The sequence below is a fragment of the Candoia aspera genome, chromosome 2, assembly GCF_035149785.1.
Source record: "Candoia aspera isolate rCanAsp1 chromosome 2, rCanAsp1.hap2, whole genome shotgun sequence".
NCBI classification, from domain to species: Eukaryota; Metazoa; Chordata; class Lepidosauria; order Squamata; family Boidae; genus Candoia; species Candoia aspera.
This window is the reverse complement of record NC_086154.1, coordinates 12,272,928-12,290,922: the sequence shown is the minus strand read 5'-3', so window position 1 is coordinate 12,290,922 and position 17,995 is coordinate 12,272,928. Positions and strand designations below refer to the sequence as shown.

Here is a 17,995-nt window from a genome sequence, read left to right as displayed (position 1 = left end):
ACCTTTCATTATGATTCATTTGACACACGGAAGACTAGCGAGATCCACGTTCCAATCCAGACATTCACTTTTTGGCCTGGGTCAGCCAGATTCTGAGCACTGCGGAGGGTTATCATCAAGGATCTCTGCAAGTGCTGGGGACGGATTCTACACACACGCACACACGTGCACACAGAGAGAAAGACAGAAACACACACAGCTGGCACTTTGCAGCGGAGTTGCTCATCCGATTCCCCCCCGCGGAGGAAACGAGGCAGCCCCGCTCGCTCCCGGCCTCTCCTCCCGCCCGTCCTCCGCTCACCTTCCGGCCGCGGCTGCTCCGACCGACCCCGGGAACACCACACAGCGCCCCTCCGCGCCGCTCTCCCCCCAGGAGGGAGCCGGAACAGGAAGTTCCCCTGCCCTCCGCCTCTCCTCCGGCATCCCCTCTAGCAATCCTATACTCTATTCCTCCAGCTCCCCCGCTCCCCCTCCCGTCGGATGTCGGCCCTCAGCAACCACAGACGCCGCTACTCTACTGACAGCTTTCCAGGCGCGGGGGTTGCGTGTTTCCAGAGCGCCGTCTGGCCACAAGAGGCTGCAAAACACACTCCTGCGATCTCTAGCTTAAGGCGCTGGCGAGATTTTTTTGATGGATTTTGTGCCATCAAGTCCTTTCCGACTCCGACCCATCCGATCAGTAGATTTTCTGCACGACGACCTATCGCTAACCTGTTCTGTCGGGTCTCCCAAGGGTGCAGGCATCGCCACTGCAACTGAGCAAGACGGAAGGAGTGGGAGTTTTTCACTTTTCTACAGTCAGAATTGAACCCCTCTAAGTCACTCCAACTCCTTTCTCTCCCAAGGAGCCGGCTATGGATCTCATACTCCATAGCCCGCGCGCACCCACAGCACTACCCCCCCCCCCGGACTCCATAGTGCATACGCCCTCCTGCACCCGGCATCAGCCACCCCCGGGCCCAGCCACGCTTCCCCCTCAGCAGCCACTTTCCCGCCTACCAGCCTGCTTGCCAGCCACTTGGGACCTGCGACTTCCTGCCGGCGTGCCCGGTGACTTTGCTTGTTGGAAGCCGGCCAGAAGTTGCGAGGAGGTCCTCGCTTAAGGGCAACTGGGACTGCATACTGAAATCCCTCCTCCAACTCTGAGACACCCCTCCTGAAACTGTCCTGTCTGACTGGATACAAGGAACCGTGCATTTAATTCGACTGTTGTTTTAAACCCCCTGGTCACTGAATGGTTTTCCCCAAAAGTTTGGAAGGCGCATTATTGTATTTCTTGTAACGCTTTCAAAAGCTTGGTGGGACGGAACCCATGACTGGGATCTACTACCAGAAGGGTAAAACGTGTTCGAAAGACACCGACCCAAGAACAGAGGAGGAGTTGTGTTGTACGTAAAGAACTACTACACCCGCACAGAAGTACATGGCTTCAAGGATGAACGCCTTCTTGGAGGCACTTGGGTGAATATCAGGGGAAAAAGGAACGACGCTGCCAGAGGGGTGCACTAAAGGCCACCCAGCCAAGCAGAGGAGATAGCTAAAGGCTCTGCAAATCGGTCGGCGGAGGTGTCCAGGAAACACACCACTGTAGTAATGGGGGACCTTAACCACCCCGACATCGACTGGGAAACAAACTCTGCAGGAAGTGGGAGATCGAAGAAGCTTCCTGACGTGCCCAGCTGACACCTTTATCGTCCAAAGGGTGGAAGAGGGGACTAGAGGGTCAGCGATGCTGGACTTCATACTTACTAATGGGGATGAAATGGCTGAGGGAGGGGAAGTTGTAGGGACTTCGGGGGAGACTGACCGTGTCATGCTAGGATTCGCCATAATGCAGGCAAGGGGAACGGAACCAGGTCAGGCTGGTCTTCTGGATTTTACGAGAGCTGACTTCAGCAAACTGAGAGCAAAAATAGGAAGGATTCCACGGGTGGAAATCCTAGGGGGAAAGCAGTTCAGGATGCTTGGGAAATTCTAAACAACAAGATAATAGAGGCCCAAACGAAAACAATACCACAGAGGAAGAGAAACAAGGGACGAGGGGCCTGGAGACGCAGCCCTGCGAAGAACGGCCGAAGCAACTGGGTGTCTTCAGCTCAACGAAGAGAAGAGTGGGGGGAGACAGGATAGCCGTCTTCCAGTACGTGAAGGGCTGCCCCAGGGAGGAGGGCGTCCATGTATTCCTCACGGCACCTGGGGGTCGGACACGAGCAATGGGGGGAAGCCGGTCAGAGGCGGATCCAACCGGGAAAGGAGGGGGAATTTCCTGACCGTGAGAACTCCTAAGCGTGGAACAGCTTCCCTCCCGGAGTTGTGGGTGCTCCATCGCTGGAGGGTTTCAGGAAAAGGTTGGACAACCATTTGTCCGACATGGTATGAGGACTCCTGCCTTGGGCAGGAGCTGGGCCTGAAGACCTCCAAGGTCCCTCCCGTCCCTATGATTCTGTGATTCCAAGCCACAGCCTCCTAGATGCATTATGACTTTTTAAAAAAGCATGTTCACCTGCCCCATAAAAAAACTGCTCAGCACTTAGCTGGCCTTGGGAAATTAGGCAGAGCTGCACAAGTTAATATTGATATGGAACATCGCTAGGGAATCTCCAAGCTGTACACTAAATTAAGGAAGGAGTGAAAACAACCTCAGAAGAGGACACTGGCAAGAAAGCCACCCAGATGCCATTCGGAGTGAAACCTGACTCAAGAATCCTTGGTTTCTAGAGCTGTCTGAAAGCTCTTGTTATATTAGCGAGTGTAAAAAGGGCAGAAGCTTCTTCTCCAGGGTAAATTCTTGGAGGAGGGATTTCAAGGAGAGCAGAGCGCCCTCTGCAGAAGCAGCAACTCAGGAGGACAAGCAGAAAACCTCACGAATAAGGCGGGGAACCAGAAGGGGAGCAGGGGGGGACCCCTGCCCATCTCCTCCCTGCCCCCCCTTCTTGCACCTGGGAATTCCCCCCCTCCTCCTGATTGCTTCCCCCATACTGGGGAACCAGTTGCCCTCTTGCAAGATAGTTGCCCACCTGGCGCCGCTTCGGCGCCCCTTCCTGTCCAGGGGGTGGGGGGGTGGGGGGGTGGATTTTGCAGCCCTGGTGTCGGCAGGCGGCTGGAGACCAGGAAGGGCAGCAGGTGGGGCAGGAAGCGGGCTGGACCCTCCCTTTCACTTAAGCTGGGCGGGGAGAGGGCGGTGGTGGGGCTGAGCAATAACAAAGTCTCCTGGCAGGCTCCACAGGAGGGCTTCACCCCATCACGCCCTGCCCCCGGAGAGCCAAAGGATCAAGAGAAATTGAGATTGAGATTGAAAAAGAAAGTTGCATGCCCTAATCTACATTTACAGCTGCCAGGTAGTAATTCATCGGTATGGAAGATGGGTGAGACAGTCCTGCAGGTGCCCTTGGACTGCAACACCCACCATCTTCTGCCTCTTGCATTACTGGCTGGAGATCCTGGCTTGTGCTCAATCTCTAACCCCAGACAGTATGTCAGGAGGAGTCTGCAGCACCTTCCCTGTCCCACCAGTTGCACTCAAATGCCTGCCTCAGTCTGAAAAGCTGCTCTTTGATGCTTCGGCTCTGGGGCTGCCACATGCGGAGAGTCCCTTGTTCTGAGCAGGACGGTCGCTCTCCTGGCTTCATTCTCCCGTTTCCAGGGTTTCCATCTTTAAAATGGGGCTGCACCCAAAAAACAAGCCGATGCCCCTTTTCCACCGGTAGAATTGAGTGTCCCCAAGGCTGAAAAGACATTCGGCATGGGCACCGTGGGACTCCACCACAATGCTCCAGGTCACATCACCAATCGAGCGGAGGGATTTTCTTGCAACCCTCTTTCCCAACCAGGATCACCAATAAGGGGGGGAAAACTCACATGGGAACATATTCTCTATGACTAATGGCACTAATTTGCAGAGATTTCAGTGGGGGAGGGACCACGAAAGTCAAGAGGAGGCTACAAGGCCCAATATTAACGTCCGGTATGGTTGGCAGCTACGTATTCAGCACTGAGGGAGGCTTCAAACAGCCATTGGTTATTTTAATCTCTGCCCCCATTGGCACCTCTGTCTGGTCACCAATCCTCTCTGCATTAACGCTCCCTGCTGCTTACAGTGTCACAAATAAAAGCTTTGGGAGAGGCCCTCCTCCCTCAAGATGGCTGGGGAATGTGGAAGCTGGCTCACAATGGCTTTAAAGGGAAAAAAAAATAAGAAGAGAAGAAAAAGTGCAATGGCTCCTTTACAAAAGAGAAAAGCCAATTAAAGAAGCTTTTTCTCTGTTTAATCACAAGAAGGGAATTCTTCACAGAATGCAGGACATATTTTGAATAGAACTGATAAATCTTCGGGCAACACTACAGAACCAACCGCTAAATATGGGGAGAAATTCAAGAACGGGACGAGAGCAAGAGACTGGTGGTCCTGAGCAGGGCTTCTCTATCTGTATCTTCTAGGAGAAAAGTCCTGGCTGCAGGATGGATCTTCATATGAAAGCACTGACACCATCCGTATCCAAGAGGATGGAGCCCTAGAGTGGGCAATGCCCGCAAAATGGCAAACTTACACAATAAATCCTTAAGGGAAGAAGTGTTTGCAGCTCCTGCCAATAATGAAATGGGACGTCGTAACAGGTGTACACAACAATACAGCACCAAAAAAGAGCAAGGGAGAGGAAGGAAGGGAGAATTAAATATAATTCGAATATAAAATAGCTTGGAATATTTTATATTGAAGTTATAACAACTTTGCAGACCATTAAATGTGAACCCACTCGGAGCTTGTGCCTAAGGCCAAAAGAGCCTCTTGCTTCCTCCCCACCCCTGGCCTGGTCCTGGCTGTTGGGTCTCCTCCTGCAGAGGGATCATATGCAAAGTGATCTACTAGGGGGGGAAAGGGGATTATAACCTGATCTCTGAATTGGGTTCCTGCAATGAACAAGCCTTGAATTCTTTGGTGTCTTCTGAACTCAGCAAAATCAGGATCATTCCTCTGCATAGCTAAAATGCCACTAGGGGCTCCAAATTAGTTTACTCTTTTTACTTGTAGGGATTTTGGGGGGGGAAATTAAAATTAGCCCTGAGAGAGGAGTGAAAGAAATGGAAATGCCTCCCATGTCTTGGGAAGGGAGCTTTGCCTTACCTCGGCCCCACAGCAATGCTGACACTACCCAGTCTTTTTTCCCTCCCAAAATCCAGGAATGGTTCTTACACAATCTATTACTAGACATGAAACATCTTCCACCGAGCAATTTTTTCCTCCCATCACCACCACCAAGTGGGATGCAACAAAAGGGTCATCCTCTTGGCGCTGCTGTCACCAACAGCCATCGAGGGCTACCAAGCAGGCACCTCCAAGCCAACAAGATCACAGCAGGGACTGTTCCTAAACCTGGCGATCCTACGCTCAGACCCACAATGCCTTTTCTCCTAAACTCAATATTCCTGCATCATGCGCAACTGCAAGGCAGAACAGCCTTTCCATCTGAAACCTTACAGGGCTTTTGTCACTGCCACAAACGTCCCTAATGGATTCTCTCATAAAATCTGAGTACTCCCATCTTTTTTTCCTGTATCGTTTAGGACCTGCAGTAGCTTACTGGGAACTTCTGCTGATAGCCAGATACGTGTAGTTAGCCTTTCTCATACTAATATTCTCCATTTCTTTCCCCTCTCGCTCATCTCTAATACCAAGAAATGTTTGACTACAAAGAATCAGGCCACATATTCAATACGTAACTTTTCAGCTGGATGCCCAAAGGTAGATGAGATGTGAAATTCAAATCATCTCTACACTCTTCAACTTCTCCCTCACGTGCTTTTTCTTGTGTCTGCTGAGGGAGGAATTGTTTGTGAAGCACCGTCCACAGTCTGGGCATTTGAATGGTTTCTCTCCTATGTGTAATCCTACATGATTTATAAGGCTGGACCTAACACTGAAACCTTTCCCACAATCCGGACACTCATATGGTTTCATTCCTGTGTGAGTCCTCTGGTGCACCACCAGCTGGGAATTCCGACTGAAACTTTTCCCACAATCTGGACACTCATATGGTTTGTCTCCTGTGTGAGTCCTCTGGTGGCTTACCATGTTGGAATTCCGAATGAAACCTTTCCCACAATCTGGACACTCATAAGGTTTCTCTCCTGTGTGAGTCCTCTGGTGCATCACCAGCTGGGAATTCTGGCTGAAGCTTTTCCCACAATCCAGACACTTATACGGTTTCTCTCCTGTGTGAGTCCTCTGGTGCATCACCAGCTGGGAATTCTTGCTGCAGCTTTTCCCACAATCCAGACACTTATACGGTTTCTCTCCTGTGTGAGTCCTCTGGTGCATCACTAGCTGCGAATTCTGACTGAAACTTTTCCCACAATCCGGACACTCATACGGTTTCATTCCTGTGTGAGTCCTCTGGTGAATCACCAGCTGGGAATTTTGACTGAAACTTTTCCCACAATACAGACACTCATATGGTTTCTCTCCTGTGTGAGTCCTCTGGTGTATCACCAGGTGGGAATTCTGACTGAAACGTTTCCCACAATCCAGGCACTCATATGGTTTCTCTCCTGTGTGAGTCCTCTGGTGCATAACCAGCTGTGAATTCTGACTGAAACGCTTCCCACAATCCGGACACTCAGATGGTTTCTCTCTTGTGTGAGTCCTATGGTGTATCACTAGGTTGGAATTCTGATTGAAGCGCTTCCCACAATCCGGACACTCATATGGTTTCTCTCCTGTGTGAGTCCTCTGGTGTCTCACCAGCTGGGAATTCCGACTGAAACTTTTCCCACAATCCAGACACTCATGCGGTTTCTCTCCTGTGTGAGTCCTCTGGTGTCGCACCAGGTGGGAATTCCGACTGAAACTTTTCCCACAATCCGGACACTCATACGGTTTCTCTCCAGTATGAGTCGTCTGGTGTACCAGCAGGCTGGATTTGACACTGAAACTTTTCCCACAATCCGGGCACTCATATGGTTTTTCTCCTGTGTGAGTCCTCTGGTGCATCACCAGCTGTGAATTCTGACTGAAACGCTTCCCACAATCCGGACACTCAGATGGTTTCTCTCTTGTGTGAGTCCTATGGTGTATCACTAGGTTGGAATTCTGATTGAAACGCTTCCCACAATCCGGACACTCATATGGTTTCTCTCCTGTGTGAGTCCTCTGGTGTCTCACCAGCTGGGAATTCCGACTGAAACTTTTCCCACAATCCAGACACTCATGCGGTTTCTCTCCTGTGTGAGTCCTCTGGTGTCTCACCAGGTGGGAATTCCGACTGAAACTTTTCCCACAATCCAGACACTCATGCGGTTTCTCTCCTGTGTGAGTCCTCTGGTGTCTCACCAGGTGGGAATTCCGACTGAAACTTTTCCCACAATCCGGACACTCATACGGTTTCTCTCCAGTATGAGTCGTCTGGTGTACCAGCAGGCTGGATTTGACACTGAAACTTTTCCCACAATCCGGGCACTCATATGGTTTCTCTCCTGTGTGAGTCCTCTGGTGAATCACCAGGTTGGAATTCCAACTGAAACTTTTCCCACAATCCAGACACTCATACGGTTTATCTCCTGTGTGAGTCCTCCTGTGATGCACCAGGCTGGCGTGCCTGCTAAAGCTTTTGCCACATTTGGAGCACTGCTTTAGCTTCTCTCCAGTGTGGGTCCTTCGATGAATCACCAGGGAGGTCTTGCAAGTAAAGCTTTTGCCACATTTGGAGCATTTGTATGGCTTTTCTCTGGTGTGGATTCTCTCCTGAATAATCAGCCGTGATCTACAATCTCTGCTTCTCCCACATAGTTCTCTCTTTTTCTGAAATTGGAAATTCTCCCCCTTGACCTTTTCAGGTAAGGTTCCCTTGAGTTCAACATACTCCATCTTTTACAGTTGAAAACTCTCTTCCTGTTTTTCTCTCCCTTGTCTGTCACCTGCTGGGGAAAGAGAAGGGTTTTGTGCTTTTCTGCAGGAAGTGGAAAAATTTTGATTCCTGGCTTGATGTGCTTTCCTTTTTAATGCTCCTCCTGATTCTCAGTTGTCCAGAAGGCTCTGACTGGCATCCTTTTTGTCTATAAGATTACATAAAAGCGTTAAGTTTTATTATTGTTTATAAAACAGCTTAACAACGTGTGAAAGCAACTACAACAAAAAGCATACATTACAATGGAAAAGCAAAGTACCAAAAGGCCAGATTAACCTCTACCTTTCATTATGATTCATTTGACACACGGAAGACTAGCGAGATCCACGTTCCAATCCAGACATTCACTTTTTGGCCTGGGTCAGCCACAGATTCTGAGCACTGCGGAGGGTTATCATCAAGGATCTCTGCGAGTGCTGGGGACGGATTCTACACACACGCACACAAACACACACACACACGTGCACACAGAAAGACAGAAACACACACAGCCGGCACTTTGCAGCGGAGTTGCTCATCCGATTCCCCCCCGCGGAGGAAACCAGGCAGCCCCGCTCGCTCCCGGCCTCTCCTCCCGCCCGTCCTCCGCTCACCTTCCGGCCGCGGCTGCTCCGACCAACCCCGGGAACACCACACAGAGCCCCTCCGCGCCGCTCTCCCACCAGGAGGGAGCCGGAACAGGAAGTTCCCCTGCCCTCCGCCTCTCCTCCGGCATCCCCTCTAGCAATCCTATACTCTATTGTTCCAGCTCCCCCGCTCCCCCTCCCGTCGGATGTCGGCCCTCAGCAACCACAGACGCCGCTACTCTACTGACAGCTTTCCAGGCGCGGGGGTTGCCTGTTTCCAGAGCGCCCTCTAGCGACAAGAGGCTGCAAAACACACTCCTGCGATCTCTAGCTTAAGGCGCTGGCGAGATTTTTTTGATGGATTTTGTGCCATCAAGTCCTTTCCGACTCCGAGCCATCCGATCAGTAGATTTTCTGCACGACGACCTATCGCTAACCTGTTCTGTCGCGTCTCCCAAGGGTGCAGGCATCGCCACTGCAACTGAGCAAGACGGAAGGAGTGGGAGTTTTTCACTTTTCTACAGTCAGAATTGAACCCCTGTAAGTCACTCCAACTCCTTTCTCTCCCAAGGAGCCGGCTATGGATCTCATACTCCATAGCCCGCGCGCACCCACAGCACTACCCCCCCCCCGGACTCCATAGTGCATACGCCCTCCTGCACCCGGCATCAGCCACCCCCGGGCCCAGCCACGCTTCCCCCTCAGCAGCCACTTTCCCGCCTACCAGCCTGCTTGCCAGCCACCTGGGACCTGCGACTTCCTGCCGGCGTGCCCGGTGACTTTGCTTGTTGGAAGCCGGCCAGAAGTTGCGAGGAGGTCCTCGCTTAAGGGCAACTGGGACTGCATACTGAAATCCCTCCTCCAACTCTGAGACACCCCTCCTGAAACTGTCCTGTCTGACTGGATACAAGGAACCGTGCATTTAATTCGACTGTTGTTTTAAACCCCCTGGTCACTGAATGGTTTTCCCCAAAAGTTTGGAAGGCGCATTATTGTATTTCTTGTAACGCTTTCAAAAGCTTGGTGGGACGGAACCCATGACTGGGATCTACTACCAGAAGGGTAAAACGTGTTCGAAAGACACCGACCCAAGAACAGAGGAGGAGTTGTGTTGTACGTAAAGAACTACTACACCCGCACAGAAGTACATGGCTTCAAGGATGAACGCCTTCTTGGAGGCACTTGGGTGAATATCAGGGGAAAAAGGAACGACGCTGCCAGAGGGGTGCACTAAAGGCCACCCAGCCAAGCAGAGGAGATAGCTAAAGGCTCTGCAAATCGGTCGGCGGAGGTGTCCAGGAAACACACCACTGTAGTAATGGGGGACCTTAACCACCCCGACATCGACTGGGAAACAAACTCTGCAGGAAGTGGGAGATCGAAGAAGCTTCCTGACGTGCCCAGCTGACACCTTTATCGTCCAAAGGGTGGAAGAGGGGACTAGAGGGTCAGCGATGCTGGACTTCATACTTACTAATGGGGATGAAATGGCTGAGGGAGGGGAAGTTGTAGGGACTTCGGGGGAGACTGACCGTGTCATGCTAGGATTCGCCATAATGCAGGCAAGGGGAACGGAACCAGGTCAGGCTGGTCTTCTGGATTTTACGAGAGCTGACTTCAGCAAACTGAGAGCAAAAATAGGAAGGATTCCACGGGTGGAAATCCTAGGGGGAAAGCAGTTCAGGATGCTTGGGAAATTCTAAACAACAAGATAATAGAGGCCCAAACGAAAACAATACCACAGAGGAAGAGAAACAAGGGACGAGGGGCCTGGAGACGCAGCCCTGCGAAGAACGGCCGAAGCAACTGGGTGTCTTCAGCTCAACGAAGAGAAGAGTGGGGGGAGACAGGATAGCCGTCTTCCAGTACGTGAAGGGCTGCCCCAGGGAGGAGGGCGTCCATGTATTCCTCACGGCACCTGGGGGTAGGACACGAGCAATGGGGGGAAGCCGGTCAGAGGCGGATCCAACCGGGAAAGGAGGGGGAATTTCCTGACCGTGAGAACTCCTAAGCGTGGAACAGCTTCCCTCCCGGAGTTGTGGGTGCTCCATCGCTGGAGGGTTTCAGGAAAAGGTTGGACAACCATTTGTCCGACATGGTATGAGGACTCCTGCCTTGGGCAGGAGCTGGGCCTGAAGACCTCCAAGGTCCCTCCCGTCCCTATGATTCTGTGATTCCAAGCCACAGCCTCCTAGATGCATTATGACTTTTTAAAAAAGCATGTTCACCTGCCCCATAAAAAAACTGCTCAGCACTTAGCTGGCCTTGGGAAATTAGGCAGAGCTGCACAAGTTAATATTGATATGGAACATCGCTAGGGAATCTCCAAGCTGTACACTAAATTAAGGAAGGAGTGAAAACAACCTCAGAAGAGGACACTGGCAAGAAAGCCACCCAGATGCCATTCGGAGTGAAACCTGACTCAAGAATCCTTGGTTTCTAGAGCTGTCTGAAAGCTCTTGTTATATTAGCGAGTGTAAAAAGGGCAGAAGCTTCTTCTCCAGGGTAAATTCTTGGAGGAGGGATTTCAAGGAGAGCAGAGCGCCCTCTGCAGAAGCAGCAACTCGGGAGGACAAGCAGAAAACCTCACGAATAAGGCGGGGAACCAGAAGGGGAGCAGGGGGGGACCCCTGCCCATCTCCTCCCTGCCCCCCCTTCTTGCACCTGGGAATTCCCCCCCTCCTCCTGATTGCTTCCCCCATACTGGGGAACCAGTTGCCCTCTTGCAAGATAGTTGCCCACCTGGCGCCGCTTCGGCGCCCCTTCCTGTCCAGGGGGTGGGGGGGTGGGGGGGTGGATTTTGCAGCCCTGGTGTCGGCAGGCGGCTGGAGACCAGGAAGGGCAGCAGGTGGGGCAGGAAGCGGGCTGGACCCTCCTTTTCACTTAAGCTGGGCGGGGAGAGGGCGGTGGTGGGGCTGAGCAATAACAAAGTCTCCTGGCAGGCTCCACAGGAGGGCTTCACCCCATCACGCCCTGCCCCCGGAGAGCCAAAGGATCAAGAGAAATTGAGATTGAGATTGAAAAAGAAAGTTGCATGCCCTAATCTACATTTACAGCTGCCAAGTAGTAATTCATCGGTATGGAAGATGGGTGAGACAGTCCTGCAGGTGCCCTTGGACTGCAACACCCACCATCTTCTGCCTCTTGCATTACTGGCTGGAGATCCTGGCTTGTGCTCAATCTCTAACCCCAGACAGTATGTCAGGAGGAGTCTGCAGCACCTTCCCTGTCCCACCAGTTGCACTCAAATGCCTGCCTCAGTCTGAAAAGCTGCTCTTTGATGCTTCGGCTCTGGGGCTGCCACATGCGGAGAGTCCCTTGTTCTGAGCAGGACGGTCGCTCTCCTGGCTTCATTCTCCCGTTTCCAGGGTTTCCATCTTTAAAATGGGGCTGCACCCAAAAAACAAGCCGATGCCCCTTTTCCACCGGTAGAATTGAGTGTCCCCAAGGCTGAAAAGACATTCGGCATGGGCACCGTGGGACTCCACCACAATGCTCCAGGTCACATCACCAATCGAGCGGAGGGATTTTCTTGCAACCCTCTTTCCCAACCAGGATCACCAATAAGGGGGGGAAAACTCACATGGGAACATATTCTCTATGACTAATGGCACTAATTTGCAGAGATTTCAGTGGGGGAGGGACCACGAAAGTCAAGAGGAGGCTACAAGGCCCAATATTAACGTCCGGTATGGTTGGCAGCTACGTATTCAGCACTGAGGGAGGCTTCAAACAGCCATTGGTTATTTTCATCTCTGCCCCCATTGGCACCTCTGTCTGGTCACCAATCCTCTCTGCATTAACGCTCCCTGCTGCTTACAGTGTCACAAATAAAAGCTTTGGGAGAGGCCCTCCTCCCTCAAGATGGCTGGGGAATGTGGAAGCTGGCTCACAATGGCTTTAAAGGGAAAAAAAAATAAGAAGAGAAGAAAAAGTGCAATGGCTCCTTTACAAAAGAGAAAAGCCAATTAAAGAAGCTTTTTCTCTGTTTAATCACAAGAAGGGAATTCTTCACAGAATGCAGGACATATTTTGAATAGAACTGATAAATCTTCGGGCAACACTACAGAACCAACCGCTAAATATGGGGAGAAATTCAAGAACGGGACGAGAGCAAGAGACTGGTGGTCCTGAGCAGGGCTTCTCTATCTGTATCTTCTAGGAGAAAAGTCCTGGCTGCAGGATGGATCTTCATATGAAAGCACTGACACCATCCGTATCCAAGAGGATGGAGCCCTAGAGTGGGCAATGCCCGCAAAATGGCAAACTTACACAATAAATCCTTAAGGGAAGAAGTGTTTGCAGCTCCTGCCAATAATGAAATGGGACGTCGTAACAGGTGTACACAACAATACAGCACCAAAAAAGAGCAAGGGAGAGGAAGGAAGGGAGAATTAAATATAATTCGAATATAAAATAGCTTGGAATATTTTATATTGAAGTTATAACAACTTTGCAGACCATTAAATGTGAACCCACTCGGAGCTTGTGCCTAAGGCCAAAAGAGCCTCTTGCTTCCTCCCCACCCCTGGCCTGGTCCTGGCTGTTGGGTCTCCTCCTGCAGAGGGATCATATGCAAAGTGATCTACTGGGGGGGGAAAGGGGATTATAACCTGATCTCTGAATTGGGTTCCTGCAATGAACAAGCCTTGAATTCTTTGGTGTCTTCTGAACTCAGCAAAATCAGGATCATTCCTCTGCATAGCTAAAATGCCACTAGGGGCTCCAAATTAGTTTACTCTTTTTACTTGTAGGGATTTTGGGGGGGGAAATTAAAATTAGCCCTGAGAGAGGAGTGAAAGAAATGGAAATGCCTCCCATGTCTTGGGAAGGGAGCTTTGCCTTACCTCGGCCCCACAGCAATGCTGACACTACCCAGTCTTTTTTCCCTCCCAAAATCCAGGAATGGTTCTTACACAATCTATTACTAGACATGAAACATCTTCCACCGAGCAATTTTTTCCTCCCATCACCACCACCAAGTGGGATGCAACAAAAGGGTCATCCTCTTGGCGCTGCTGTCACCAACAGCCATCGAGGGCTACCAAGCAGGCACCTCCAAGCCAACAAGATCACAGCAGGGACTGTTCCTAAACCTGGCGATCCTACGCTCAGACCCACAATGCCTTTTCTCCTAAACTCAATATTCCTGCATCATGCGCAACTGCAAGGCAGAACAGCCTTTCCATCTGAAACCTTACAGGGCTTTTGTCACTGCCACAAACGTCCCTAATGGATTCTCTCATAAAATCTGAGTACTCCCATCTTTTTTTCCTGTATCGTTTAGGACCTGCAGTAGCTTACTGGGAACTTCTGCTGATAGCCAGATACGTGTAGTTAGCCTTTCTCATACTAATATTCTCCATTTCTTTCCCCTCTCGCTCATCTCTAATACCAAGAAATGTTTGACTACAAAGAATCAGGCCACATATTCAATACGTAACTTTTCAGCTGGATGCCCAAAGGTAGATGAGATGTGAAATTCAAATCATCTCTACACTCTTCAACTTCTCCCTCACGTGCTTTTTCTTGTGTCTGCTGAGGGAGGAATTGTTTGTGAAGCACCGTCCACAGTCTGGGCATTTGAATGGTTTCTCTCCTATGTGTAATCCTACATGATTTATAAGGCTGGACCTAACACTGAAACCTTTCCCACAATCCGGACACTCATATGGTTTCATTCCTGTGTGAGTCCTCTGGTGCACCACCAGCTGGGAATTCCGACTGAAACTTTTCCCACAATCTGGACACTCATATGGTTTGTCTCCTGTGTGAGTCCTCTGGTGGCTTACCATGTTGGAATTCCGAATGAAACCTTTCCCACAATCTGGACACTCATAAGGTTTCTCTCCTGTGTGAGTCCTCTGGTGCATCACCAGCTGGGAATTCTGGCTGAAGCTTTTCCCACAATCCAGACACTTATACGGTTTCTCTCCTGTGTGAGTCCTCTGGTGCATCACCAGCTGGGAATTCTTGCTGCAGCTTTTCCCACAATCCAGACACTTATACGGTTTCTCTCCTGTGTGAGTCCTCTGGTGCATCACTAGCTGCGAATTCTGACTGAAACTTTTCCCACAATCCGGACACTCATACGGTTTCATTCCTGTGTGAGTCCTCTGGTGAATCACCAGCTGGGAATTTTGACTGAAACTTTTCCCACAATACAGACACTCATATGGTTTCTCTCCTGTGTGAGTCCTCTGGTGTATCACCAGGTGGGAATTCTGACTGAAACGTTTCCCACAATCCAGGCACTCATATGGTTTCTCTCCTGTGTGAGTCCTCTGGTGCATAACCAGCTGTGAATTCTGACTGAAACGCTTCCCACAATCCGGACACTCGGATGGTTTCTCTCTTGTGTGAGTCCTATGGTGTATCACTAGGTTGCAATTCTGATTGAAACGCTTCCCACAATCCGGACACTCATATGGTTTCTCTCCTGTGTGAGTCCTCTGGTGTCTCACCAGCTGGGAATTCCGACTGAAACTTTTCCCACAATCCAGACACTCATGCGGTTTCTCTCCTGTGTGAGTCCTCTGGTGTCGCACCAGGTGGGAATTCCGACTGAAACTTTTCCCACAATCCGGACACTCATACGGTTTCTCTCCAGTATGAGTCGTCTGGTGTACCAGCAGGCTGGATTTGACACTGAAACTTTTCCCACAATCCGGGCACTCATATGGTTTTTCTCCTGTGTGAGTCCTCTGGTGCATCACCAGCTGTGAATTCTGACTGAAACGCTTCCCACAATCCGGACACTCAGATGGTTTCTCTCTTGTGTGAGTCCTATGGTGTATCACTAGGTTGGAATTCTGATTGAAACGCTTCCCACAATCCGGACACTCATATGGTTTCTCTCCTGTGTGAGTCCTCTGGTGTCTCACCAGCTGGGAATTCCGACTGAAACTTTTCCCACAATCCAGACACTCATGCGGTTTCTCTCCTGTGTGAGTCCTCTGGTGTCTCACCAGGTGGGAATTCCGACTGAAACTTTTCCCACAATCCAGACACTCATGCGGTTTCTCTCCTGTGTGAGTCCTCTGGTGTCTCACCAGGTGGGAATTCCGACTGAAACTTTTCCCACAATCCGGACACTCATACGGTTTCTCTCCAGTATGAGTCGTCTGGTGTACCAGCAGGCTGGATTTGACACTGAAACTTTTCCCACAATCCGGGCACTCATATGGTTTCTCTCCTGTGTGAGTCCTCTGGTGAATCACCAGGTTGGAATTCCAACTGAAACTTTTCCCACAATCCAGACACTCATACGGTTTATCTCCTGTGTGAGTCCTCCTGTGATGCACCAGGCTGGCGTGCCTGCTAAAGCTTTTGCCACATTTGGAGCACTGCTTTAGCTTCTCTCCAGTGTGGGTCCTTCGATGAATCACCAGGGAGGTCTTGCAAGTAAAGCTTTTGCCACATTTGGAGCATTTGTATGGCTTTTCTCTGGTGTGGATTCTCTCCTGAATAATCAGCCGTGATCTACAATCTCTGCTTCTCCCACATAGTTCTCTCTTTTTCTGAAATTGGAAATTCTCCCCCTTGACCTTTTCAGGTAAGGTTCCCTTGAGTTCAACATACTCCATCTTTTACAGTTGAAAACTCTCTTCCTGTTTTTCTCTCCCTTGTCTGTCACCTGCTGGGGAAAGAGAAGGGTTTTGTGCTTTTCTGCAGGAAGTGGAAAAATTTTGATTCCTGGCTTGATGTGCTTTCCTTTTTAATGCTCCTCCTGATTCTCAGTTGTCCAGAAGGCTCTGACTGGCATCCTTTTTGTCTATAAGATTACATAAAAGCGTTAAGTTTTATTATTGTTTATAAAACAGCTTAACAACGTGTGAAAGCAACTACAACAAAAAGCATACATTACAATGGAAAAGCAAAGTACCAAAAGGCCAGATTAACCTCTACCTTTCATTATGATTCATTTGACACACGGAAGACTAGCGAGATCCACGTTCCAATCCAGACATTCACTTTTTGGCCTGGGTCAGCCACAGATTCTGAGCACTGAGCAGGGTTATCATCAAGGATCTCTGCGAGTGCTGGGGACGGATTCTACACACACGCACACAAACACACACACACACGTGCACACAGAAAGACAGAAACACACACAGCCGGCACTTTGCAGCGGAGTTGCTCATCCGATTCCCCCCCGCGGAGGAAACCAGGCAGCCCCGCTCGCTCCCGGCCTCTCCTCCCGCCCGTCCTCCGCTCACCTTCCGGCCGCGGCTGCTCCGACCAACCCCGGGAACACCACACAGAGCCCCTCCGCGCCGCTCTCCCACCAGGAGGGAGCCGGAACAGGAAGTTCCCCTGCCCTCCGCCTCTCCTCCGGCATCCCCTCTAGCAATCCTATACTCTATTCTTCCAGCTCCCCCGCTCCCCCTCCCGTCGGATGTCGGGCCTCAGCAGCCACAGACGCCGCTACTCTACTGACAGCTTTCCAGGCGCGGGGGTTGCCTGTTTCCAGAGCGCCCTCTAGCGACAAGAGGCTGCAAAACACACTCCTGCGATCTCTAGCTTAAGGCGCTGGCGAGATTTTTTTGATGGATTTTGTGCCATCAAGTCCTTTCCGACTCCGAGCCATCCGATCAGTAGATTTTCTGCACGACGACCTATCGCTAACCTGTTCTGTCGCGTCTCCCAAGGGTGCAGGCATCGCCACTGCAACTGAGCAAGACGGAAGGAGTGGGAGTTTTTCACTTTTCTACAGTCAGAATTGAACCCCTGTAAGTCACTCCAACTCCTTTCTCTCCCAAGGAGCCGGCTATGGATCTCATACTCCATAGCCCGCGTGCACCCACAGCACTACCCCCCCCCCGGACTCCATAGTGCATACGCCCTCCTGCACCCGGCATCAGCCACCCCCGGGCCCAGCCACGCTTCCCCCTCAGCAGCCACTTTCCCGCCTACCAGCCTGCTTGCCAGCCACTTGGGACCTGCGACTTCCTGCCGGCGTGCCCGGTGACTTTGCTTGTTGGAAGCCGGCCAGAAGTTGCGAGGAGGTCCTCGCTTAAGGGCAACTGGGACTGCATACTGAAATCCCTCCTCCAACTCTGAGACACCCCTCCTGAAACTGTCCTGTCTGACTGGATACAAGGAACCGTGCATTTAATTCGACTGTTGTTTTAAACCCCCTGGTCACTGAATGGTTTTCCCCAAAAGTTTGGAAGGCGCATTATTGTATTTCTTGTAACGCTTTCAAAAGCTTGGTGGGACGGAACCCATGACTGGGATCTACTACCAGAAGGGTAAAACGTGTTCGAAAGACACCGACCCAAGAACAGAGGAGGAGTTGTGTTGTACGTAAAGAACTACTACACCCGCACAGAAGTACATGGCTTCAAGGATGAACGCCTTCTTGGAGGCACTTGGGTGAATATCAGGGGAAAAAGGAACGACGCTGCCAGAGGGGTGCACTAAAGGCCACCCAGCCAAGCAGAGGAGATAGCTAAAGGCTCTGCAAATCGGTCGGCGGAGGTGTCCAGGAAACACACCACTGTAGTAATGGGGGACCTTAACCAC

General features: G+C 50.9%; 2 protein-coding genes across 4 annotated transcripts in view; both read right to left on the bottom strand.

Annotated features, from left to right (window-relative positions):
- Positions 1-8,045, bottom strand: part of LOC134492077 (zinc finger protein 850-like) — a 67,029-nt gene extending 58,984 nt beyond the window's left edge. The window contains exons 1-2 of one of the 3 annotated variants that reach the window (XM_063296208.1): positions 6,001-8,045; positions 3,373-3,376 (exon numbers count right to left, since the gene is read on the bottom strand). In XM_063296208.1, coding sequence (XP_063152278.1) covers positions 3,373-3,376; positions 6,001-7,861 — 1,865 coding nt within the window. In that variant the 5' untranslated portion in view covers positions 7,862-8,045. Of the gene's footprint in view, positions 1-3,372; positions 3,377-5,304 lie in introns of all 3 variants that reach the window. The other 2 variants (XR_010067388.1, XM_063296207.1) reach the window with 2 other exon arrangements.
- Positions 8,046-13,076: 5,031 nt separating this feature from the next.
- Positions 13,077-17,995, bottom strand: part of LOC134492174 (zinc finger protein 850-like) — a 28,278-nt gene continuing 23,359 nt past the window's right edge. The window contains exon 2 of the mRNA XM_063296363.1: positions 13,077-15,956. Within this exon, the coding sequence (XP_063152433.1) occupies positions 13,951-15,956 (2,006 nt within the window). The 3' untranslated portion in view covers positions 13,077-13,950. The remainder of the gene's footprint in view (positions 15,957-17,995) is intronic.